Below are 27,408 nucleotides of genomic sequence, written 5' to 3'. Positions count from 1 at the left end.
TTGTGCAAGGCTACAGCATAATGCTTTCATGAAACGAAGAAAATTCTGGTCCACAGCATAATACTTTAGATTTTGCTAGACAAATCCATCACAAGCGTGTCATAGCTTTGGTCATCTTGGCTTTTGGAAGTAAGGACCTGACGGCTATGCGTGGGCATCAGTCTGTTAATTCTCCATCAGCCACATTGAAAGTCCAACCCTCCACACTCGCAGCCTTACTCTGTTGAAAAAATTATGAGCCAAAATTCAGTGGCAAATATATTGTGTACAAGTAAGTTGCTGCACAGTTGGCTATTACTTCTCAAACAATGAGTCCTGTAACTGAAATATTCTTCAACAGTTCTTCCTACTCGCTGTCGGAAGTTTAGAAGGTACCTAGTATCTGTAATCACTGCAGAGAAACAAGTATGGAATTTTTAAAACTCTTTTTAATGAGGGATGCTATAAACATGAGGGAAGAAGCTCGGCAGCAGTGTATAAAGTTGCTGCCCAAAAAGAAAAATCTATTCCGAGAAGTTTCTATTGATGCTGCATAGTTTTACATAAAGAAGCTTTCATTGTTTCTTAGTGTTAGCCTGCGATTGACCTGTCGACAGCTGAGCTAAAGTAATTTACAGAAGCTTGGGTTTATAAAGACAGCTTCAGATCTTGATGTTAGTTGTCGATAATGCAGAGGCAGAAGTTAGGGACTAGTGTAAATGTAGAGTAAAATATAGTGTCTTTCCACAGACTCTTATAATTCTGTCTTCCTGATGGATTTATGAGCGATGGCAAGGAGTAGATAGAATTTAATTTCCAAATGGGATTTTAATATTGCATTTGTTTCTTAATTGACATTCATTTTGTTCAGTAATATTATTTCTTAAGTACTTTAAAATGTCTTTAATGTTACTTATTATGCAATCAAAAGTACAAGATTTTTTTTCTTCCTCCCGCCTCCCCCCCTGCCAGCTCTGCTTTGTAGAAGTTATTACCACAGAAAAGCAACAATGCAGTAAGACTACAGCTTAAGGGCGCGTGTGTGGTGGTTCTTGTTTGCTTGGGTTTTGTTTTTGTTTGCTTTTTTTAGATACAGACGGTAACTGACAATCTCAAATCGGTGACCTCTGTCCATGGGGCTTTGGGAGAGGATCGGTTCTTAGCTTGGAATGACCCTTGGGAAGGATGTCGGTGCCAACTCTATTTCTGCTGAACACAATTTTTAATCTTGTGTTTCAGCCATTGTCTAGGACTTCAATAGATAGGTCTGCAAAAGGCAACTGTCATATGTTTTCACCAGGGCTAAATCCTTGGGTCTTATGGATGCTGATAACATTTAGCATGGCAGGCTGTTCATGGGTAGGTGGTTCATAGAGCAACAGAGCATCATATATGTACTCCCGTTTAGAGTTCATTAGATACAACTATGTTTAAGTGAAGTCACTTCTGTGCTTATGAGTGTACGGTGAAGATAGTTGATGAAAGGTCTTCATGAAGTTATTTCCTTCCCTTTTGTGACCAAATAGCGAGTTAACCTCCCCAAAACACTTTACTGCCCAATTTCTATAACTGTATGATTCACTGTCTTTATAAAAAACATCGAGCTCTGAAGCCAGTCTACCGGCTGTAATATTTTTGTCTCGGGTTGTGTTGAAATTATATTTAATGTGTTGTGTCTATCAGTATAAGAGCATGTCTAATCCATGGTGTTCTTCCTCATTGCCCTCCTGTTTGTCACACTCTTCCTCTCCTTCCACCTGATCCTCTAGCCTTGCCACTAAGGACTTTGGAAAAACATCTTTGTGAAAACTGAGGAGGATAATAAAGCACAAAAAAGTGATAGCGATTACAAGCCTCTCTCTTGTTTCTCTGCTGAGATAACCTCTCCAGTCTTTCCTTTCTCCTTTGTCCCTGCTTATGAGGCCCTGATTTGCAGCTTTTATCCCTCTATAGTCTCCTTGTCACACCTCTACCCTCCCAGGTCATACGGATACAAAAGTTAATCACTTCTTGCCTTTCACTTCTGAACTATTTTGACCTCACTGATGCTTTCCACTGGCAGTTTGATCCTTGCGTGTATTTCTGTTCTCCTGACACTTTTTTTTTACATTATTGTTATCATCATCTTTATGTTGCCATCTCTCCTTTTAATGTTTTGTATCTTTCTTTATTGTCCTAAATTGCAAATAAATGTTTGATACTACCCAGGCACTCTCATCAATATTAGGATATTGTTTTTCTAGACAGACGTAAGGTTAAGACAGAGTTTTTGCTTTGATATTGCTTGTCTCCGAGTGCTTCCCCCCACCCCCCCTCCCTGGTTATAAAATATAAAGCTTCCTGTACTTTTATGTAACTGTAGTGATGTGGTTAGTGAGTCTTAGGCTCTTTCATGGCAAAAATGGTTTTCTGAAAAGGCAATATAAACTTCTAAGTCACTAAAATTGACATAAACGTCTAAAGATCTCAATTGTGCAAAAAAAGTGGAATCAATGGGAATCAAGTACTTGGTAACTAAGGTCTTCTATGGTTCTGGCCATATACCATTTTGAGAATTTCTTTGGAGTGACCTACTGCTAGGATGAACTCTTTTTTGTTTTTTTCCCTTTTCTTTCAAAGTTCTGTTGAAAACCTGTTACTTGAAGTTTTTTGTGTTTTCAAAGTAAATTCACCCCTAGTCCCTTCTTGATTAGGGAAGTTTCTGCTTAGGAAAGAAAAAAGATTACACAAAGGGGGTGGGGGGGAACATGAACAAGTAAATGATCAGTCTCTGTAATAACATTTCTTGCTAGGGTTGTCTCTTTAGGCTCAAATCTTAAAATGCATGTAGTATATTTTGGAGATCTGTAGTTTAGATCTGCAAGTCTGATGTATGCTCTAATTGCTCAGGTCTTTTGTGCTTAACCTAGCGTTAAGGCAAAACTAATGCATTGGCATCCACATTGTCACAATTAAATCTCTTTGAAAGAGTGCACCTACTTGTTACATATTCATAGATTATAGTATACAGAATCAACTGATTACTTTTTTTAGCCTAATACAAGGTGACTGCCTTATTTCTTCCTCAAATATGCCACAAAATGGAGGTCTGGAGAATATTTTAACCGCAAAGGAGCGGCTTTTTAATTTAATCTCTGCCAATTATCTTAAGGATGCTGGAAAGCATTCCCAAACGGGTAAATTATGGGTTTGGAGCTGGGTTCAGCTTGTAATGCATGTTAAATGGAAAATGGTGGATCTCCTTGGTAAACTCTTATTACACATAGCTTTATGCTGTTTTATACTTGATAAAGCTTAACAATCTGCTGGAGTCATTCATCTCCTGCTGTGACGTTACCTTGCAGTGTCAGGATTAGACATTTAAGTCTCTATATGACTGTAAGCAGCACTGAGACATTTTGGTTCAAAAATTGTTATCTATCCCTGAAGAACATCACTTCAGTGGGCAGTTTAACCTCTTTGAGCTCGCTTATTGCTGTGAATCGACAGTGATAAAGCAGACCTAAATAATGCTGAGAACAGGAGAACATGACGCTATCAAAAACAGTAAGTGACTCTGTGCACCATAAACTGACTAAATTGACTGTACGGGGAAGACATAAAATCTGCCTTGTGGTACACTGTTCATACTTTAAAAAAATACGTATTTACAGCTCTTGATGTTTTCATATCTCTGTGCTGATCTGGTAAACTAATTATTCTTTTAGCTAGGGTTTAATTTTGTCACGGAGAAAGGTAAAGATCTTTGTTAACTAGTGAATTTAAGTGACTTCTCTGGCGAACAGAGCCGCATGTAGTAGAGACTACCCACACTTTGAAGCCACCTGTAATCTAAAACTTTGGAGGGGAAAAAATTGAAGCTTTGTCTTATGAAGAAGAATATATGTCATTATTATTTTACTCTGACATAAATATTAATTATGAAGGCATTTGTTAATGTACATATGATCACAAGATCTGATTTTATTTTAAAATAAAAATTGACTTTTTTGTTGCGTTCTGTGCAACTTGAATTTAAATGGTCATACATTTCTTGCATTCCCTTCTGAGCTAATGTCAGTTGGATGCAACGATAAAATCTCCGGATATTGTCAGTTGGATGCAACAATAAAAATCTCTGGATATACAAGCCATTACTTTGACTGGGCTTTGTTGCAGTATACAGAGGAATATACAAGATAATTTTTCCCGTAATGATTTAAATTGATGAATAGTTCTAATTAGATCAAATAGACTGGTAATGCTGAGCTAATACTTTCAAATGACTCTCCTTGTGCAATTAATATTACCTTGTCATGTATCCATTTGCGCTATTGGATGAACGTCTTCTGTTCCTACTCCTGCCGCCTTTAACAAATGATTTTGTCAAGTCATTCATTATTGCCTGGGGTGATGGATAGCAAAATTTGTGGTCTCCTGCATGTACAGAAACTGCTAACTATACCTTTCAAATTCAATGAAAAGTCATCCTAAAAGTCAGATAACCAATTTCTTTATAAATTATAATGTGTGTTTACTTGAGGGGTCAGAAATGTGCTACTGACATGCATGAATACAGCAGTGTATGAAAAGCAGACTTGTTAATCTTATATTTATCAAACAAGTGACGGTTGGATTTCTGACTTTGTTCAACTTTTGTGACTCCCAACTGCAGAAGACAGTGTGCAGTTACCATTAGAAATAGAATATCCATTATATTCACTTATTTTGATTTGTATATGACTACTATATACTTACAATGGTAAAACCCAAATTACTACTTAGCTGATGCTCTTATTGTCCTTTTTATTGGCTTCTAATGTGTGGCTTTAGATTGAAGATAGTTAATACTGATGAAAACAATCTGCAAATTTAAGCACGTGGGGAGTTTTCTTCCAGTTTTATGGGATATATTGTTATAATCAAAACTATAAAAGCAATTTAACCTTGATTAAAAGGTGAATTATATGGTCAATGAACACAACCCTTTGTGAAACAGATCCCCTCCATATAAGCTGATAATAACCAGAAAAGCTTGTTGTTCATTTAACATTTAAAATACTTTTTCAGACAGTGGACAGCAGCTTACACTGACACTCGTATTCACGCGAGCAAGTGGGTTTTTAAGAATTTGCTTGGAGTATGGGATCCATCCCATATGGCTTTTTAAAACCTAGGAGTCCCTTTGGAAACACTACACTGAGGTCTATTTAGGTACCCTGGACCTGGAAAAGCCTGAATGTAGGTATTGAAGTGAGGCATCTAATTTAGGAGCAGAGCTTCTACAACCTCCTTACTTGGGCTGCTATGAACTTCCCGTTGCTGTGTGTCAGCCATATAGAGCAGCTTGGGCTTCGTAGTGCAAAGCTGTGTGGTATCCTCTGAAACTTTATATTTGTGTATGTATGTGTGTGTGTATATATGTGTCTATAAAAAATCTTTTTTGCAGCACTTTGATATGTCTGGAGTAATATTAATAGTTGTATTTCTATTGGTATGGCACCCATGAAACCTATTCATGGATCAGGATGTCATTGTATTAGATGCTGTGCAACCAGAACCAAAGGGCAACATGAATGACTTTTGATATAAGAATAAAACAAGAGGCAATAAATGGAAATAAAGAGATGGGGAGAAAGAAGGGGTACAAAGTGAGTGTGGTAGGTAGTAGCTACAATACTACAAGTAGCTACAAAGCTACCAGCTTCCTAGCTGCTGGCAGGTCTCCTTAATGCGTTTCTTTTTTCTTATTATTTTGTATATATTACTGTGATAGCTATTCTGAAGTGCCCTTAATCATTTAGGAAGTGAAAAGTATTTTCCAAGTAAAATCTGAGTAGAATTAATTTCCAAGGGGGATTAAGAATTATTATTCTTAATGTTAGCCCCTTTATAATTTAAATAAATGGAATGCTATATGCATATATATATATATATATATATAATTTTAAGCTATTCTGCTTTGCTGCTTGCTTTTACTGCATCACTAAGGGATTAAATGGAAATATTCAAACTTAGCTTTTTCTTCTAAAGAAATAGAACCAGCCTCCCCTGCTGCTGCTGAAATCCAAATGGATCTTCAGTCATGGATTTACAGCACCTACCAGTATGGCAATTTTAAATACAAATAGCTAGACAAGATGCTGTTAAAACAGCTTAAGCTTTCTAGTCTAAACTACAAAACTGTATGATTATCTTGCCTGATGTTAAATCTACCTAAAAATGTGTGAGTGAGTTAGACTATTGTCTTACCAGACCTCTAGGCTAAATGGCTCGCAGCTTGCGGCGTTTGAGTCTAGTTTTTCATTCTTAACAACAGTTAGACCCAAAATCTGAACAGAATATGCTAAAGCATTCTGATCTCAACTTTCACAGAGCAATTAAGTTTCCAAGAAGAATTCTTTAAGATTTCAGTTGTCTTTCTGGCTATGTTTCAAATCTTAGCAAAATTTGACATTAATTAGTGGTTATTAGCAAGGTAGAGAGGACATTAGTGACATCCCTTTTACAGTATTATTGTCTCAAACAGATGTTTTTGTGAAATAACAGGAGCTTAATCTTCAGTAACTTGTAGGGTTCTTTTCTTCCTTTAGAATATTTATAGGTATGTCTAAAAATCTCACCTTAAAAAAAAAAAGCTTAGAAAGGCTTTCTGTTTATACCTGTTGGAGATATTTGAACAAGAATATGAAGCATAAGGCACACGATAAATGAAATGCACATTATTGCATAGGACATTATTCAGTGCAGCAGTTACAGGAGGTTTAGAAGCGTTCAGGCTAATATTTTTAATGGTTGCTTGATGGTAAGCTCCTTAATCCGTATTTGGCTTTTAAGTGAGCTGAACTGTTTTTTAAAAGTACCGTGCTGCTTTCAATTCTCATCAGTCTGCTGTTTATTATGTGGGTAATCAGCATTGTCCTAGATAGATCCATTCAAACCAGTAGGATTAAATGTGTGAGTGGGCACCAATCTCAAGAGTGTTTTGCAGAACTAAGCCTTGAAGATTTTGTTATTTGTATGCTTGCTGCAAACATAGAGCTGGGATGGGGTTCCAGCTCCTGTCCAATGCTGTGAAATGTGACACATCAATGCATAAATATAAGTAGCCAATAACTACAGTGGGGATGTATACTGATAGCTCTTTTTACTTACTGGCTCACTTTTGTGTCTTGCAGCTGCGGAAGGCAGTGATGGATCACATATCAGATTCGTTCCTGGAGACCAATGTCCCACTGCTGGTCCTCATCGAGGCTGCGAAGAGCGGCAATGAGAAAGAAGTGAAGGAGTACGCTCAGGTCTTCCGCGAACACGCCAACAAGCTAGTTGAGGTAAGGGATCCTAGTGACAGGACTAGGTTTCCATATTATTCCTCTAGGAGAGTCAAGGAAAATGATAGATCAGCTGAAATGTTAGAGGTGGTGTCTCCGTAGGAGATGTTTGGGGTGTTTTGGTGGACTTTATACTGGGTGACTGCTTGGCAAATGTCTGGGTGACTGGCGGAGAGGAACATAGTGCTATATTTTAGTAGCTCACTAAAGCTGAATGTGTTTTGAATGTTTCCAGTATTTTGTCAAGTCCTGAGCAACAACGAATTAACTTCAGTTCAGCTTTACTAATGGTACAATAGATTGTCTTCTCTATGAAGTAAAAAGCAAAATAGGCACTTCCGAATATGGTGTCTGATGCTAGCTGAAGGCCACTCCAGGCATGTGAGCTAATAATGCCAAAGTAAGATAGGGAAAAGGATAAATAAAGAAGGCGTAGCTGAAGACCAGGTTTACTCTGGAAGGGTATATATTAGATATGTCTTTTAGTGTCTCCTCTTTCTGAAGAGACTTGCTGTGTGAAGTTGACAAGCTGTAGTTAGCTTCAAGGATGGTACAGAAGCATGAGAAGAATAAAACATAGCTAGTAAAACCTAGTTGCTCGCTGAACAGAGTTTTTTACCAAATGATGATGTTTGTTCATCCCAGTTGGCCCTCCACGACAGGTTAAGAACTGAGAATTTGCATTTCTCAAAGACACAAATACAGTTTGGCGATATTTGTTTGATATTGTTGTGGCATTATTGACTACTCTATACAAGCGTTATTGTGAAGAATGTGAAGCTCCTTTGTAACCTCTTGTCTCGGCAGCCACGCTATGTATACTTTAACAGCAGCAGCAAAAATGCTTCTAGGGAATTCCCGATTTGAGGAGTATTGAACTATAGTTTGAAAGGCTTCTGTTCTTGGAGGGGGAGGAAAAAATTCATGAATCTCTGGCACCTGAGCTCTAGGGATTAGTAAGAGTTCAGTAAGCACTATTGACAAAAGCTTGTTTCCCTGATGAATGCGTGTGGGAGTTATTTTTGATGGGGTTTGGGAGGGTGTCCCTCTTCCCATTGGTGATAGAGGGAATCAAAATGCCTCACTTGGCCTCTAGGGTCTCACTTGCTGTCTGGTGTCCGCCAAGTGCTGTAGTACTTCACTTGTAGGCATCTAAACATAGTTCCTGGGATTTTAAAAGCTCCAGCTGGATTCTATACGTCACTGAATACTATAAGGTTTACTACGCTTAGCTACAGAGGAGCAGAGGAGGGTCAACAGCTTGCAGCCTCGACCATTAGTACTGCAGAGAGGTTTGCTGCTGCTGTCTGGTAACTGGAGCTATGGCAGTGAAAAAGGAGATAGTGCCTATATATTAAAAACAACAACAAAAAATTCACAACCATATTGTAGTAGCCATCAGCATTGTAACCTTATGAATAATATGTAGTGAACATATGTGGTTAGGATTATAGCAGTCCCCTCCTCCACAGATTTGCCACAAAGCGGTGCAATTATAGGTCTAATTGAGTTATTAAATGTTAAAAATAACTAAGTAGATCTTATCTTTTACAAGATAATAAGAGGTAGTGACAGAAAAGGAAGAAAAATCTGTTAAAGATGATAGATTTAAAAAAAAAAAAGCTGGAACAAAAAACTTTAACTGGAAGAAACCAAGATACGGATTATGATTATCTAACTGTGGGATTATAAATTTAACAGTACTACTGGATATAGCTACTGGTTTTTTTTTTTGTTTGTACTTTACATGGTTACTTTTAGATATCCTTCTCAGAGAACCCTGCCAATAAAATAACAATGACAATAGTAGCAATAGATGCTTTAGTCGAAATGCTAATACACTTTTCTCATCTCATATTTATAGATCGTTTAAACTTTTTTCTGTTTAAGCTGTTCCAGACTATTTAAAAGCAGAACCTCACTGATTCTTATGTTTCTCTGACAGCTGATACTAGGCTGTGGCTTTGTCCTTACTCCTTCCCAAAGATGGGCTCTTTAATTAGACCTTAGTCTTTTACTTCTAAGCTTTTTTTTGTTTGTTTCTTTTGGGTAATGAAGTCTCTTCAAGAAAGCAATTTCTAGTGCAAGTAGAATTTTGAAACATGGGCTTTGTTCATCTGAGTGCCCAAGAAAAATATTTGGAATAGATTTACTGCCCTTGTATGCTAGCTTTCCCACTTAAAGCTAGTCTCATCATTATCACTTAAAGATGCTCAACAATATCTTAGCAGATGGGCTTCTATGGTTTTGTGGGTCAAGGATTTTGCAAATAGTAAAATGTGGCTTGAAGATGAGACATAATCAAGTGACAGTGGAACAAAAGATCCTTTCCCAGGCACAGGGCCAGCATTTCTTGCTAATATATGCAAACACAGTTCCACCAAAGTATTTAGAGTTGCACTTACTTATGCGCAAGGAATTTGGCAATACAAATCCAATACTGTGAAAGTGCTATAATTATCATTAATTCGAGAATCAGAATCTGGATTTTTTGGATGTCCCACCAGGCTTCAACAGGAAGTCTATAAAGATCAAAAGGTCAGAAAAACAACTCAGATAAGAGCTATGCTTTACCACTGTGGGAGGAAAAAAACCTGTATTTCTTATCTGAGGAACATGAGAGACATAATTTTCTTTGGCCTCTATGTTTACATAGATAGATGTTGTAGGAATGAGGCTTATGAAGGTTAACTTTCTTTCATAGTGCATGTTGTAGAACAATTGCAAAATCTTCCTTAACGAGCTGCTTTAACTATTTCTGTGGTTTTTTTAAAACACTTGTCTCTTTTTCATTTGATTTGCTATGATATGCCTCATTTGAGAATAAAGCCAAAGATAAATTCCCAATTTTCTAGGCATTCACTGACACCTAGATTTCTCTATAGGCCATTTAGGAAACCCAGGGTAAAGTTTCATCCCATGAAACTTGAGGCTCGTTATCTGCGGTGCCTATGTTAAAGCCTGATCGTCTCAGGCTCCCTCCACAGCCTACAAGGCAGAACACCTCAAGACTGAGAACCAGCCTATTTGTGATGTGAGTCATCCTCAATGACTCAGAACCTAATACAAACACTTTAAAAAAAAAAAAAATACCCGAAGGTCTGTGGTACCATCCAGGCTTAGGTGGCTAACTCCCTTTCTTCAAATCCCATTCCAGCAGCCTTCTCTCAATCTTTATGCTTTCTGAAACCCACGTTAGAGGAGCGATGGTGCTTTCCAGATCATGACCTTTATCTCATAAATCCCTTTGATATTTTTAAAAAATTTCATCTCTAATGACTGAAAGACAGTAAATGCCCGAGTTGTATTACCAGCTTCAAATATGACCTTGGGAAATAATTAAACTTCCACGTTCAGGCTTCTTCATTTGTAGCATAAGGTTAATGATGGATAATTCTAATACCTGCCTCACAAAGGTACTCAGATGATACAGCAGCTCAGATTTGTGCAAGGCATCTATCAAAGCAGTATATGGCAGCTAATTAATTAACTTTTATTTTTCTGTTTAGAGATGTTTTCTCTGTTTAACTGTTAGTCCTCTGGATTGTACTGTGCAATATGACACTCATTCAGTGATCAAATGCAGCCGCTTTTCCTGGGAGATCCAATTCAGCAGCCAATAAGCTGCCAGGATAGCAAGCTGTTTAGTTGCCTTCAATATGGAACATCAGCATGTGCAGCTATTAACTAATAACTGTGAAAATGCAGATTATACAGCCTTCTTACACTAGTGGATTAGATCAGGGTTTCTGTCCTCACAGCAAGGATGGGAGCAAGTGTGTCAGAGTGCCACTAACGAGTAAAACTTTTGTTTCCTAAGCTTAATTCAAGAAATACTAAATAACATAACTGACTGTTTATTTCCTGACAGTTTGTGTGAGCTTTGGTAGGGCTATTGCTGGCAGTAGGGCTGATGTCAATCTCGACTTGATTGAGAAAGAGGAGAGAGATGAAGTGGCAGGTCTATCCAGTTTTCACCAGATTTGATTGCCCTTCTAGACCTGTGACTGAGTGTAGCTCTTGGTGGAATGAGTGCTGTGTATCTGCTAGGAGTTTCGGAGAGCTTGCCCATTTTATGTTTTATCCTATCACCATCCACTGCTACTAGGTTTATGGTAAGGTGACTTTTAAGTTGAATTTCAACGAAAGATCTAGCAGAAAACACTGTTTTAATTATTGCTAATTTCTTTTCACTTGGCAGTAACGATCATAAAGCAAAACCTTTTGTCCTAAATGTTTGGCAACAGTTTTTGAACATAGCTTTAAAGAAAAGTCCAGAATAACAGGAGTTTTTAGACTTTGAAAAAATGCCTCCTACTCTAGAAGGCTGCAGCCACAAACTCAATACTTGGTTGGATCGTGAGGGAGGATTTCAGCCAGATCTGTTATGCAATATGAGGGCTGAAACGAGGTACACAAAGGTTTCCTATTATAAAATTCTGATGAATAAGAGATGCAACTGAAATGGCAGCTGACTTACAACCCGAACGTCACAGGATTATCTCTGTATTGTACTATAGGTGTTTGTTTATACCTCAAATCCTGAGGACAAAAATGGCAACATTCAATGACAATCTAATGGATTGAGTTCAATAAAACAAATCTGTGACTCAAGGGAGTATGCAGACTCCCTGTGAAAAGGAAAGAAATTTCACAAGCAATCTAATTGTCTTTTTTTTTTTTTCTTAAAATCAGTGAAGTTCTGTATTTATGTTTTCTCCTCTTGATGAGGAAGCTAGTTACTGTGAAGATGGGTATGAAATTTTAATATGGAAAAAATAAAGGCGTTCGCCACAAAAACAAGAACAAAGCTGTGCTAAATCTTGAGTAGTGTAACAGTTTAGCTTAATTTGTTGTCCAGGAGAGACACAAGGGAAAGTAACAGAACAAAGATAGTAGGCTATAGGAAATCATGTTCATGCTCTCCATCCTGAAAGTGAAAAGACTTATGCAGTAAAAGCTTGAAACTGTAATGACCCTTTGCAAGTGGTCTTATGTCCTTAGATGTTCAGGAGGTTATGACTTTAAAACCTCATATGACAACATGGACTTCCAGATTTTTCTAAAAAAAACAGGAGTTGAATTCATTTTAAATTTACCATTTAGTGAGCAGTGAACAGTTGCATCAGTTAGTTTTCTGCCTTGAAATTTGCTTCTGACGATTTTAATGTTACTGTGGAGAAGACTTTTTTTTTTGACTGTTTCAAATTTGGTGCTGCATCCCTTCCTGCTAAATACAATCTTTCAAAGGGACAGTGTCCTACCAGTTTTGTATTAATTCTAGGAAAGATTTTTATGTGGCCTACATATCTTATCAGTTTTGGCTTATACAACCAAAATTTCTAGACCTGCTGAAAATAATCCAAGTCCTCTAATAAGGGCACTTTCTAGTAGAACTGTATTAGGCTATGGTTTATGGAGATTAAAACTTGATACAGTGCAGGCAAATCAATAGTATCACGAGGCTGGACAGTAATTTGTGGTCCATGCAACCTAAAAGAGAAACGGAAATGCTGTTTTAGAGTCTCTCTGCTAGGCTATGGCGTTCTCTAGCTTCCTCCTGACCATGCAGTTGCCCTTTTGAAAAGGGTACTGGGGCTACTTTGGGGAGGCTTGGGGTGTTTGTCCTTATGATGTTAGGAAAAAAAAGGAGTGTTTGACTCCTTGGTAAGACACCGTGTATGCTGCTTTTCATTTTCCAAGACCTGGCTGTCTGTGAATTTACTGTAGCTTTACATCTGTAGCAACAGAACTAAGGTCTACCCCAGTATTTTTGTTCTGGAAGCATCTTTTGGAAGTGCACCCTGGGTGTTCAGTTTGTAAGAAACCTAGAGCTAGAATTTCTCTTAGGAAATGGAATGCTTGTGTTCAGGTTTTGGACTTGCAGGGCCACGCTCTTATTTGGTGTAAATCCACAATACGCTTGTAGAGATCAGTGGAGCTTTTGACAGTGATCTTCATAAAGAATGTATAAAAAGGCTTTGCTTGTGCTTTTGTAAATATTGGATAAGTTCATGAGCATCAATTTAGTGAACTGAACTGGATTTTCATTTAAAGATAAAACTTGGAGTAACAAGCCGAAGAGGAAAATATTTGGTTCATTTATTTCTGAAATTTTAGCTCAAGGAACAAGCAATCTTCCTATATAATACAATTCACAAATCCTGACTGTATGTGAAATGTTCTATTCTTTTCAATTTAAGTGCACACTGCTGCATTATTGGAGTATCTGACTAGCTATTTTCTACTAAGCAATGAAGAAAAGGTGTCAGTGCTCTTCCAGAGCTTCTTTATCCAACTTCTATAATGAAAAATATATACCTCTGGGTTTTCTCTCTTACAGGAGTAAAAGCTGATCAATCTGTCTTTCTTTTACTTGACATTAGAACTAAGCTAGATAAGAAATAATATTTAGAAGGTACTAATCCCTGATTCTAATCAAGCAGTATTAGGAAGGCTGAAGATAGGTTTAATTCAAGCCCTTCAAGTTGAGGGATTCTGTCTGAAATTAAAGCTGTGCGCTACCTTTATGTCTTAGTGTTTCATCTGCTCATTTGAGTTAGAACTTCCATCTCAGACCTTTCCTCCCTGCATGGGCAGCAGATGTCTTTAATTCCAGCAGCATCAGTGTAGTGAAGGCTGATAAAATCACAAGTCTAATTATCTGCAATGAAAGTATGACAAGCTCGAGAACTCTTTGCAGTTATTTCTTCTGACTCCCTGCTGCAGCCAGATCTAGTTACTCCATCTTGGGAGTCTTTAAGATAAAGGGAACTAAAGCCTTTCAGGGGAAAAACTTTCTGGCAATGGTTCATTGCTGAGCTCTTTCCTATGCTGGCTCTCTTCTTTTCCTCTCCCTCTCTACTTGCATTAGCCACTAGATAAACTGTATTGATAGTCCACTGCCATCTTTACTCCTGCGGGGATCTGCACCAGCTTCATATTCTGTCTTCTAGGTTAACACTGAAAATCGCAATACCTTATGGAAAAGAGGATGTACAGAGATAGTTGTGGTTGTGCGACTTTTAGAGCCTCTTGTATACCTTTCCCTGAATAGGATAGGTTATTCAAGGCATTAAAAAGTGATGTCTGTGTTTTAAAGATTGCTTTTATTCAAGAGTCATCGCTACCTTCAGGCAATATGGATCTGACTCTGAAGTTTAGGAGGCTTGCCATAGGAGATGGCAGTTGCAGGACCTGACTGTGATCCGGTTGCTGCATCCTTAACATGGAAACGTGGGTAAAACTAATCTTGAGAATGGACAGCTAGGCTATGGCAAGTGCTGACTGTGCCTTAAAGTGTGCCTCAGCACCGGCTTAGCAGCTTTCTAATGAAACCCAGGATGGCTCAAAGGGAAATAACTTCCTCATCTTAACTAGCTTGCGACACAACTCCATTTCCAGAATCTCTTCCTATTAGTCATACACTGATAAACAAGCACACCAGAATCTGTGAAACTGCTAACACCTTATTGAGTAATCATTTTCTACTCATTTTCCTCCTTTTCTTTATTCTTGGACTGGTAAGCTCCCGTGTGTCATAGCAACACCAAAAGGGCTGAATGATAAATTTACTTTTTCCCCCATCTTTCTGTGATGTACATAAAACACCTGCTACCTAAACTTGGCAACCTGTGGGCAATGATAACCTCCTTCCAGGAAGGAGAAAACAAGCTAGAAGGAAAAAATTGAGCAGAAAAATGCTGCAGTGTCTCTTATACCAATCTGTATGCATCTTTTCCCTGGAGCTGTAGACACTATAAAGTCAATGCTGGTCCTCTTACCTAATTTTCTCTAGGTCACCATTCAGTAGTGAATGACTGAACTATTTCATTTTATGCTATCTGTTTTTACTTATTCTTTAAAAAAAAAAAAATACTGGAGAGCTTCCTACAAATTAAAACTTACTTCAACCAGTTCTTCACTTCTTTGCTGCAATTCTTTAACTTTTTTTTTTGGATACCCTATTAAAAATTACTTTCATGAGAAATGCTTTCTTCTCCTTGCAGAAAAACTTATTCCCAGTAGTTTCCCAATATTTCACAGTTAGCTGACATTTTTAAAGATAATTTTAACCATATTTATTAACCGCCTTTTTATTTATTAAGAGATGAAGTCTAATTACTCCCTTTTTAATCACTGAGTAAATTTTTGGGGGATATTTTTCTAGTGAATAACACTAGCTAAAGAGAGTCACTGCTCCAGCCTGATCACACTATTGTGGTATGTGATTCATGTGCTACATTTTCCCAAAATGAAATGACTCCCACATACTCTAGTATTCATTTATGACTGCTATCTAATATAATCCAATTGCATAGTGGTATAGGTGATTTAAATCTTCATAACAATACAAACAAGAGCTCTAGGTACCATTTTAAATAGTTGGTTTTATGCAGGATAGGATTAACAACAGCTCGTCCTAACCAATTGTTGGATTTATAACCTTAGTATGCTACGATGCCATACACCAGTCTGGGAATCGTTCCCCTAAACCTTCCGTAGAAAAGAGTGCTCTGGATGGATTGAATGTGTGAACCTCTGGAACCTAGATATCCTTACTTTGAACTTAAACACTTTTGATAGACACGTTTATTTTATTTACAGGGATGTCCTCTCTTCCATCAGGGAGGAGCAATGTACATGGAAGCTCCTGAGACAGATGCAAGCCTCCCTTACCTCTCACTGACGGAAGAGTAATTAAAACTAGCTGTTATCGTAGGCATTGCTCTCAAATTGTCAGGATGAATCCATCACATTTGTGTGATGACATGCTGTAAAATTCCCAGCAGTATGACTGTTCTGCCCACTCTGGCAGCTCTAAATCAGTACTGGCAGGTCTCTGGTTTACCTGCCTTTAGTATGTTTTTTTGTTTGTTTGTGGGGTTTCTTTTCTAATTTTCCACTGCGTAGGAAGCATGAAACCCTCTTCATCTAGTCAGCAGGGTAAAACTTACTGCTAGCGTTCTGCACTGAGCAATCTATTAGTTTTCTGGCAACATGGGGGAAAGCAATCCCTTCACCCATTTGTGCGTGCTACTTATGATGGTCCTGCAAAAGTCCATTAGGTGTATTTGAGAGCGGTTGAAAAAAAAAGATGGTAACTTCCTAACCTTCTGGTAGCTCGTCATGTGACCCTCCTTGCTTCATCATGTAGGGCATCGCTTGTGAGACTACCTTTTCCTCTCCTATTGACAGTCCCTTTCAGCAAGGGGAAGAAGGATCAATGAGAGGAGGCAGGGCAGCCCATGAGAAGCTACACAGTGGCTTGAGTAAAAAGGGATGAAGATTCATTTGAGCATGCCTGTCCCGTTGGGCTAACATCCTTAAGACACATCAGGTGTCTTTTATCTAAACTAGAAAATAAAGCTAGTGCTGCAGCTGACTTCTGCTGGCTTCCTGGTCTTTCTGTGCATTTACAGGTGTACAAGAGCATTGGGTAGGAGAAGCCCAGAGCAGAGTTAATGCTCAGGCCTCTTCTGTCACTGAAAATCACCTCCAACTCTGCCTTCACGTCACCTAAAACCATCCCATTAGCTAGGAAGAATAACTGAAGCAAACGCTGTTCAGAAGAAGCAAAGGTTCAAGAAATCATTCTTGCTTTATTCAGCACGTGTCCTCTCATCTCTGAGCATTACAAGATACGGGCTTTAATATTGTGTGGAGTTCAAGACTTATGATTTTTAAGATTCAGAATTGCTTCCTTCCATTTGTTTTTTTCAAGTCTCTTTCTTGGGTCTGTTTTCAATATATTGTGTAATAGACACCTTTTCTATTTAACATCATTTCCTTTCTGCTGTTCTGTATTAACATGGTTATATTTCAATTACTGAACATTATGAATCATTTCTCTATATATGCATTATGTATTTTCATGCAAGTAAGAAGCGATTGATTAAAAAGCTCTCATAGCCTAAAATTTAGGATAGAATTAAGGAGTAGGGTGAGGAGTAAAGGGAAGAATTAAATACAAGTCATTATATTAGTATTCCAAATTCATGACTAAGTATCAAATAAAGCAACCAGCTTATATTAGTATATAGAAAGGGAATTTGTCATCCATAACTTAGCCATTTCAAGCATGCAGGATAGAGTGATAGAGAAATAGAGCTGTTAGGAAGCCAAAAAGTTCAATACAAGCAGTAAGTATGTCTGAAGAGACTGAAAAGAGCATTTTCAAGAAAATGGTGGGTCAAACATAAAAGAGAATATTCAGACATTCTCTAAAATCTATAGAACAGGCAGAAGGAAGAAACGTGTCAAAAGTTCAAGGACAGAATGACATGGTTAATGACAGAATTCTGAGCTGATGTGAAAGAAGGAATTATAATCAAGAAATTCTATGATTATGGAGAAGGGGGGGGGAAAAAAAGGCCATAGCAGCTTTGATTTTAAAATACGGGATGGGAGTCTGTCTGTAGGAGGCAAAATTCTCAGATATGTGCCCATAAATAATAAAAACCTACCTCTCATCTAGGTAGGCAAACGTCAAAAGCATCCTCTCTAAATGTTAACTTCGCAGGCACATTAGAGTTGTCTAGGAGTGTCGTGTTGCTTTAGCTTTTTAGCTTGCGGGCAGGATGATCTCCAGATGTCATTTCCCACTCCAATTATGCGGTGACAGCATGGGTCACAGTGTATGGTATCCTGGTTTGTTTGTTTTTTTCCTGTATCCGATTAGCTGGATTATAACAAGCACATTGGTTGTAATGGTGGACACAGAAAAGCATTTCACTGCATGCAGCAAAGTATGTCCCTAGCCCTTCCACTAAAGCGCTAAGGCCGTAGCTGTTCGACTGGTAGCGTATGTATGTTAAAATAACCTGTATTACTTAAACATGCCTGGCTAGTGGTGCTATGCTGGCTTTTCAAAATTCCCATGGGTAGGTAGGGCAAGCTGGTTTGAGTGTTTATAGTAGCACCCAGGTCTACATACCCTGGTCTGTTTAGAATACCTGAATCTATTTACAATTAAGGTGAACAAAACTATTAACTCCTCCACTCCAATCTTTAATTGGCAAATCATCATTGACGATGAATCAGTTATGCTAAGTAACTTCAACAGTGGGTTCCCCTTGTTCTTAAATGTATTACTTCACTTGTGTCATCTGAATGTCTGTTTTATAATTTTTAGCCCTTAAGATTTTTTCCATGTCTTCTCTTCGCTATTGAAGGCTTTGGTTGTAATATTTCTGCTCTCCATGTTGATATTTAAATTTTCATCCAAGAACTCCCTAACTTTGATAGAATGTGTAAAATGGGATCCTTTGGTCTCTTTTCCTAAGCTATGTTTTCCAAATGTTTAACTACCTGTGTGACTCATCTCTATACCATCTGTTTTTCTTCCAGCAACTAATAATGTTGCTATTTAAAAAGTACAAATTCTCTTACTTTTTCTCACCATTCAGTAGATAGAAGTAGTACCTGTAGGCATAGTGTTTCGTGGCTTTAAATGAATGAAAAAAAATCTTGTCACATAAATATACTTTATTTGTGATTAATCCTGGACATCCAGGTATTTTCAGTCATGAGATACACCTTTTGCTGTTTTGGATAAGTTAGTAATTGTTATTACTGTGTTTTCACACCTACATAATCTATACCTCAGATGACCTGTGTTTAAAATATTTTTCTGTGAAAACAGATTCTCAGATGACCTTCAGAGTCAGATAAACTACATCTTTGTTTTCTGTCAAGATAGTTGTTGTCTGGGTAAATTTAACCTCTCTTGCTGGAGACTTTTGCTACGGAATTGAATAAGGGAATGGTAACAGAAATCACAGTGATGCTATAAATGCATGCAGAGCAGCCTGTGGGATATACACCTGGAAGGGCTATTGGGCAGAGATTTTTAGGACAAGTTTCCAGTGAAGTTGAGTACACGTTTATAATACTGGTGCTGAATGTCAAGTGTGCATGGGACTGGATTTTCTTTTTTTACAGTTTATTTATAATCTGGGTGATCAATAAAAAATTCATAAACGTGGAAACACATTTCGTGCCGTGTGGATCCAGAAAGTAACATTTCGTGCCGTGTGGATCCAGAAAGTAACATTTCGTGCCGTGTGGATCCAGAAAGTAACATTTCGTGCCGTGTGGATCCAGAAAGTAACATTTCGTGCCGTGTGGATCCAGAAAGTAACATTTCGTGCCGTGTGGATCCAGAAAGTAACATTTCGTGCCGTGTGGATCCAGAAAGTAAATATTCTCTGTCCTAATCTTCCTAGTTAAAAGCTTGAGTTCAGTGGTGGAGGGAAAAAGACATTAGAAAACCTATAGTATCACATCCCTTGGCATACCTACTTAGATATTTTTTGAATGACTTTAGTATTGTATTTATCTAGATTTTACTGAGAAAAATACGATGCATGCAAATAATGTGGTTTCTGAGTGTTTCAAAATGCATTTCGTACCTTAAATTGGAGGTAAATTTCCAAACAAAAAAAAAAAAATTCACTACTCATCTAGAATAACATTTTAACAAATGTATGCATCAAGTTTCAATTGAGAACCCTAATAGGATATCGAAGACGGTAAAGAAAGGGTGACTTCATGCCTTAGCATGAAAATTCCCTGGTTATCTTGTTTGTTTTGCTTATTTTTTCAAGTTCAGAGTTCTGAAAATCAAATAAAATAATTGAGTGGATTTTCTTCAAAGTTGTTTTTAAAAAAAAAAATTTGTCCTGTGGTCTAAGACCAAGCATGAGGAATTTCAGGCTAGCAACAACTGCTTGAGAAAATTGTAAGTAGCTGAGAAAAGGATTTTAGAATGAAAGTGTCATCTCAACAGTAAGTGTCGTGTGACAGTGGAGTGGTTATAAAACTCCAAGTAAAACTGTGTTTTGATGATCCTGAAGTGGTTCCAAGCCTTCAAAAGTTTAGGAATAAACATTCTGTAAGACTTAATCTCTTTACAATACGTTACCCTTAAAAGCACAAGATAGCAAAGCCAGAAAAGGTCAAGATCTACCGATGTCCATACTTCTGGCAATCGGAAAGAATGTATGATATAGGTTATATTTGTTACTGTTCCTAAAAGATGAGTGACTTACAGCCTGTTGATATCGCCCTAATGTCCTTGTTGTTATAAAGCAGTGACTTCATTTTCTTGCCCAGATATAATGAGAACCTTTTGTCATACAGACCCAAGAATGGTTGACTTGGAGGCTGCCATGTTACGTTTCAGTCTTTATTCCATGTCTCCTTGTTAGCACATCATTCATAGTCATAACTTCGGAGGTTAAATGCCTGTAGTCTTTCTTCTTCTTGTAATGGAAAGAACAAGTACAGTTCTTAGAGATATGCTAATCAGTGTAGCAGAGCAGATCTGCTGTTACCATTCGAAGACACAATGCATAACGTTCTCCGCTTTGAAGGAATTTGTAAACTTTACTGAACCCAGGGAAACCAATGTGAGCTGCTATGAGATCTTAAATCACTGTTTGTGGTGTGAACGAAAAACCCATGGGCATGTTTTTGAGTCAAAAATGCTGCTGCCATGATGTTAAAAAGAAGATGGTGCTCAGCAATGAACGTTAACAAAATAAAAACCTTCTGTATGTTATCTATCTTAAGAAAGAAACTAAGGTAAAATAAGAAAGAGGCAGTAACGACATCTGATTTGACTCTGGGAATATCACTTCCTTAATAGGATAATCATTCTTACTGGGATGCCAGCATAGCTGGGAATAGTTCATGCAGAAAAATAAGAACTGAGGTTTTGTGTTCTCCATCTGAGAACTTAACCATGTCGAAGAACATGCCTTTCACAAAAGAATATTTTGTAATGTTGTTGGTTCAAGGTATCAAAACTGAAGCTGACACAAGGAATGGTGGTGGTAGCTATTACTGACCACCATACTTACAGTAGTGTGTATTATTAAGCTTCTAATCATAGTCTTGGAACTAGTCACTGTATTATCTTGACATCCCTTGGTTAAAAGATGGTCAAGCACTCAAAGAACAAAGTTAGGAAGCTGTAATATTTCACAGACTCACTGTCTAAATAAGAGAGATTTAAGGAGATCAAATTTTGTACCTCAAGTTACACATCTGTATTTCAATATTACTGTAATACTTGTCCATTTTATTGAATTATAAAGAGCATGAATGGATCACTGGCAAACTGAGGAAAAGGTTCCACCTAAGTGCAATATTAATTATACTAACTTGTGACACATGCTTCTCAAAAGCCTAGCAGATTAAAGCATTAATGCCATAAATCATTAATTTCATCTGATTTTTTTTCGGTCAGTCTTTTATTTACTCTCTATTCAATTAAAAATTGATTTAATGAGTCTTTCAAATGTACTATAATATTCTAGAATTCATTATTCTTCCCCCCAGGTAAAAGTTCATTTTCTTCTCTCTTCTCCATCCCTTTTTAGACTAGAGAAGGATTTCTGAGTCACACCACATTTTCATTTGTGAAAGTCACTGATAGCCATTTTTCTATCAGAAAAGACATACAGAGAATGAGATGGCAAAAAGCCAGAAACCAGCAGGAACTCTGGAATGCAATGTGCAGATAGTTTTATCTTATCTTACATGTTCTTGTCTTCCCTTTTTCTGCAAAAGTTATCATCTTTCTTATCCATACCTTGACCCGAAATCATCTTTTACTTTAATTTTATTTTTTTAATAAAATTCAGAATTTTGTGGAAAAGCTTTCATTTTTTTTCCTAATTTTTGAATTTGGTGATTTGCTACTTCTTGAAAACAAATGAAGCATTCTTAAAATATACCCAAATTTGGTGGTGATGATTAGCGTGATTCATCACTTATATGCATTTAAAATCAGAATACAATACAATAACTCCCTCCCCAATATTTTTGATGAATATGTATGGTCCCTTTCCTAGTCTTTACCTATCTCTCTACCTTCATTAAGCTGTTTCTCTTTTATAGAAGACTTATTTACCATGTCTTCAAAACAAAGGAATAACGACTTTTATTCCTCCTTATTTTGTTGTCTTTTTAACATAAGAAATATATTTGGTATTTTGCATGTAAACATGTAAAACCCAACGCTCAGCTGGTATAAACTGAAAAAAGTCGTACCATCTTCTCAGGAGCTTTGCCAGTTTCCGTCCACCAAGAGTAAATCCATGGCTTCTGTGCTGGTTAAACTTAGGAGAACTACTACTACTCACATTATCTAACGACTTAGGCAGTGTTTTTTGCCTCAAACACTTTTCAGTGCCCAAGAGCACTAAAGGTCTGTCTTATTTAAGGTTTTTTTTTTTTTTATTTGTAGATCTCAAAATGCTTTATAAAGTTAATAGCTGGCATTATTTCTGCTTTGTAGGTAATATCCTGGAAGGTGATCTGCCCAGAGTATATTAGGGGACCCATGGCAAGTTCAGAAAGAGGATCTAACCATTTTAATTTCTATCATTGCTTTATCAGTGAGGCTTTCAAACCACCTGCTCTGGTTTCAGATTTTATTAACTGTACTATGTTTTGAGTTTAGGATTTTTTTTATTTATGTAGCACTCTAAATAGTGAATTAGATATAGATGGAGCAAAAAGCTTGAAACATTTGGAAACCATTAGATACAGCCTACGCTTTACTATATATAAACCAGTAAAAGTAAACATAGTGAACTTCCAGGATTAATTTTAAATAGCTATAACCAATTTAACATATAAGGTGAGATTCATCTTAACTAAATTTAGGCAAGGCTGTAATCTAAAAGGCTAAGTGACTAGTCTAGGCCAATTGTCTGTATAATCTGGGTCATCACTGGAGAGGCAGATATCTCTAAAAGGTGATTCATACCACCCCAAAGTAGGAGCTTCAGGTAAAATTGGTGGGATGCATTGTGTCTGAAGATATCTGTCTGTCTTCCGGGACTTTAGAGGGAAATCAACTAGGTGGCAATAAAATGCTATTCCAAGAGTTGATATTGGGTTACATGAACCTCCGTCTATAACAACAGAAGTCATTTCTCTGGTGAAGGATTTCTGCCATAGAAACTATCACTGCAAAGGAATAATATCCTGTAGACACTGCTGTTGGTCAGTTAAGTCTTAACTGGTTTGACTGATTTCTCTGAGATTATTTTAGAAATCTACGGCATCTGTCGAAAGATGTTCCCGTTTCCATCTTATGTGTGTTGAAAACTATCTTGGCATCTAACTTTAACACGACAGATGGGACAAAGTGCAACTTGGCTGACCTCTACTTTAAGTATTTAAATAGCTAAGCTGATTTTATTATCATAAAATAAACTTCCAAGAATTTATTACCCTGTAGACTGAGCTTCCTAGTTAAGTGCCAGTTGCAATCCTGCAATTGCAGTGGATGAAGAGGTTGGTTTTCATAACATTTCCATGGGAATGAAAGATACTTCCATTGACTTTAATGAGAACCATAAGGATGAAATATCTAGAAAACTGATGCTTTCCTCTCACTAAGACAAGGAAGCCAAAATAATGTGATAGTAGCACACACAGAGTTCATCAGTGTGTATTTCCAAAATCATGCTCCTGTTTTTCAGTGTTATTGAGGGAGATTGAGGATAAAAAGGGCTTGCAATAGGTGGAACTGAAAAATCACGCAAAAAACACCAACTCATTTCATGTCAAGAACAATATTACTTCACTGGGAAGCTTTTTATTCTGTGATTTTCCTGCTCCTGTTTTTTTATTTCAAGAAAAGGAGGGGGGGGGGAACCCACCTTGGTGCCATTGTTCTCTTGTTTCCTGTTCCTGGTGCCTACTTTTCTCCTATTATTTGCCCTGTTTTTAAGCTGAATAGTAGCACCCTTAGCTACCAGATCTAAATCTTTGGCAGACAACAAAACACAGTTAGACGTGCTAGAGACTTCTTTTGAGGAACTCAAGAATACCATTAAAAGTAAACATTACCTTTCCTCAGGAAAAAACGAGCAAACGGTGTAAGTTTATGTATCCATTAGAATACAAAGATAAGAAGAAAATAGTTATTAAAAAGCAATTAGGTATGACATTTGGCCCATACACCTCAGCATCTGACTCAGATGCTCTCATAAGCAATTTGTACCCTTCATCAACACTTTTTTTTCCTCTAGGGCTGATATTATAAACACATCTCATTTCTGTGATTCATTTTTCATACAAGAATTTAGGCTCATCCCTTCTAGCTCTTATCTCATCAGATGTGGATACCTTTGAATCAGCTCACACTTTTACCAAACACTTATATGAGTGGGTGTCAAATATTGCCAAAAATAACATAATCAAGCTAATGTACGCGTCTTCAAAGGCGATTGGCGCATTCTTGACAAATCGGCAATATTTAAAGAATATTTATTTAAAAAAAGAATGACTGTGGTACAACATGGCATAGCATTCAGTTCCTTTGGGCTGCTGTGAACATAGCATGTGCTCTGTAGAAGGGTTTTTCAGTTGTGAAAAGATTGTCTAATTTTTTCAATTACATCAGCTATAAGTATTGTTACACCATACAGTTACAGAGGTAACCATAGCTGTACCATCATGTAAAGAAAATTTTAAAATTGATCTTCCTTTACAGAACGTAAGTGAGCAGGCAGCTGTTTAATCCCAGTTCTAAATAGTGATCTTTTGGTCTTTTCAGTGTTTTTAATGCAAAAGAACAAAATGACTTTATGCAGTTAAATAATAAAGGTATGTTTCACAGCAGTCATTATAGTAAGGAGGCAGAAATCTATATTTTCATCTACTAATCCTGTTCTCTACAGCTTTTTCTGCACAGTTTTTTCTTCTTGTTTCCATTCTTCCTGCTTACTCTTTTCTTCAATAATATAATAAATAAAAACAAATACCTATGTGGTGTTCTTCATCTCCTATATTGCAATTATGGCATTTTTGTTGTTGTAATATTGATTTGAAAAAAAGCTCATCTGTATTTCTGTGCATAAAATAATGGGAATCTGAATCTTGCAAGAGGGAGTTGTTTAATCTTTACTGAGGTGATTTATAGAAGGCTTCCAGGAGAGAGAAATAAAGGAAGAAAAGAATATTGTGATCTGAAATTGTACTTCCATCATAACAAGAAACTTTATTACAAAGTTAAGACTATATATGTATATTATATAAATGTTCATCTTCAGGAAGATTTTTCTAATCAAATTAAATGTAGTGTTTGTACCCTGTTCTGCAACTATGTCATACTTACATGATAATTATCATTATTAATTTTTCCTTTCAATTTGTGGTTAAGAGGGCCTTTCATTGTATAAGAAGAAATTTAGGGCAGAATATTCTTCTTGGCTTCTTCTGGTGGGGTGTAACTTTGCATGCAGACTCAATTTGATTCAAACGCTTGCCAGGAGAGCAGGCTATTTCAGTCAATACATGCCATAAAGCTGAAGGAGGAGGCTGATGGTAAATGCAAACAGGCCTTAAAAATAAATAAACACAAATTCCTCATTAGGGGAGGGATGAAAACCCTGAACATAAGTTGACTGTTATGGAAATACAGTACAACAAACACCATCAAAAACTGTAAATCAAGAAATTACTGTAAATCACCAAAACAAATTCTCCATATATTCCATTCTATCTAGTTGCAAATTCCAAGAGTGGTTTTAATCTGTAGATGCCAGAAATTTTCCAGCTTCATTTTGGAAACAAATTCCTGTTTCCTAGTACCTAGCTGGAAGACAATTCCAGAATTTCACTCTCCTGATAATCACAGGTTGCTTACTAAATTTCATTTTTAGGTTATTCTCAGTCAATTAAAATCTTTCTGGGATGTCAAGAGATAGTAGTTATTTTTTCTCTGAGGCACTAAACTCAAACACCTTCGTAGAACGTTACTGTGGCCTCCCTTAATGTTCTATTTCCCCACCCTGCCAAGAAATTCTTCTTTGTATTTGTGTGGTTCATTCTGACCTTTTTGAGCATTTGACAGTATTCCAAGTGCAGTTTTACAGTGTTTTGTACTAACGATTTAATATATCTTCTTAAATTATCGCTATTGACTTTTCTTCCACCTCTTTGGTATCCGTTCCTATGTCTCAAATGCTTTCACGGAATCACAGAATGGTTGAGGTTGGAAAGGACCTCTGGAGATCATCTAGTCCAACCCTCCTGCTCAAGCAGGGTCATCTAGAGCACATTGTCCAGGATTGCGTCTTTATGTCCATACTGATCTCTTTAGTCTTTAAAGTTGATTACACACGTGTGGTTCTTAACAACAGATGATCGTCTGTGCTTGTAACCTGACAGAGTTGTTATAATTTCTTATGGTTGATCAGGCAGTATAATTTCTATTTTTGCTCAACCTTTTCCACGTTCTGTTGCTTAGTCTGATGAACATAAAGGTAATTCATATTTCTTTGACAACTCTTCATAGAGTCATAGAGTCTATGAAGAGCTACTAAGCCTTTTGGCCTGGTAGGTACCTCTATAGCTCTAGAAAAAAAGAGGATCAGAGAGCGAATGCAAGAGATGGCCACTTGTCTGTCCAAACTTCTTAACTGTTAGCGCACTCCCTGCTTTGCTTTGGACCACTGCACCTTCTCCAGGAGCCAAGTCTGCTGGAGCGAAGGACAGTTGTAAACCAGAGGCTGTGAACCAGTCCATCCCATCCAGTATGGGGACTGAGGATTGTTCAGTGGCTTTCTTGTACTTAACAGCATGGACCTAACCGTAATATCTTTCTTAAAACCTCGATGTAGATCCCTTGTTACTTCAGGTACTGACATTTTGAGATCAGGAGAAACTATCAGGGCGCGTACATAGATCTAAATGGACAGACCGACAGCGTCTGTTTGTTTGTGGAAATCACTTTGTGCCCTGAGACCCTTGTGAGACCATCTTTCATCTTAAAACAAAAGCTTCTTCCCGGAAGATTGTTTGTTGAAGTCTACACAGTCTGAATGATAATGATCCTGGCAGCAGTAAGTAGGACTTCATCTGAACTTTTTTTTGCCCGTTTCCTCTTTTTGACTATGCATTTTAAACTATTTTGCAACATACTGACATCTGTTTTGTCATGTAAGTCACTGAACTGAAAAATCTCAAGAATTTATAAGATGTCTGCAAAGCTCAAACTCTCAGGTAACTGATGATAATTGTTCAATAAATACACTTGTATCTACAGTATGTGACTATATAAGACTGAAAAATGACAAGACAGTACAGCAAA

At 37.2% G+C, this 27,408-nt stretch overlaps 1 protein-coding gene across 6 annotated transcripts in view; it reads left to right on the top strand.

Annotated features, from left to right (window-relative positions):
- The window catches only part of CTNNA2 (catenin alpha 2), a 475,578-nt gene that overhangs the window by 359,931 nt on the left and 88,239 nt on the right, over positions 1–27,408 (top strand). For all 6 annotated transcript variants that reach the window (XM_068943743.1, XM_068943741.1, XM_068943744.1 and 3 more), the window contains one exon: positions 7,137–7,289. In XM_068943743.1, the coding sequence (XP_068799844.1) occupies positions 7,137–7,289 (153 nt within the window). The remainder of the gene's footprint in view (positions 1–7,136; positions 7,290–27,408) is intronic.

Source organism: Struthio camelus, chromosome 4 (assembly GCF_040807025.1).
Source record: "Struthio camelus isolate bStrCam1 chromosome 4, bStrCam1.hap1, whole genome shotgun sequence".
In the NCBI taxonomy this organism is placed as follows: Eukaryota; Metazoa; Chordata; class Aves; order Struthioniformes; family Struthionidae; genus Struthio; species Struthio camelus.
Note: the sequence above shows the minus strand (reverse complement) of the source record. Positions and strands in the feature narration are given on the sequence as shown.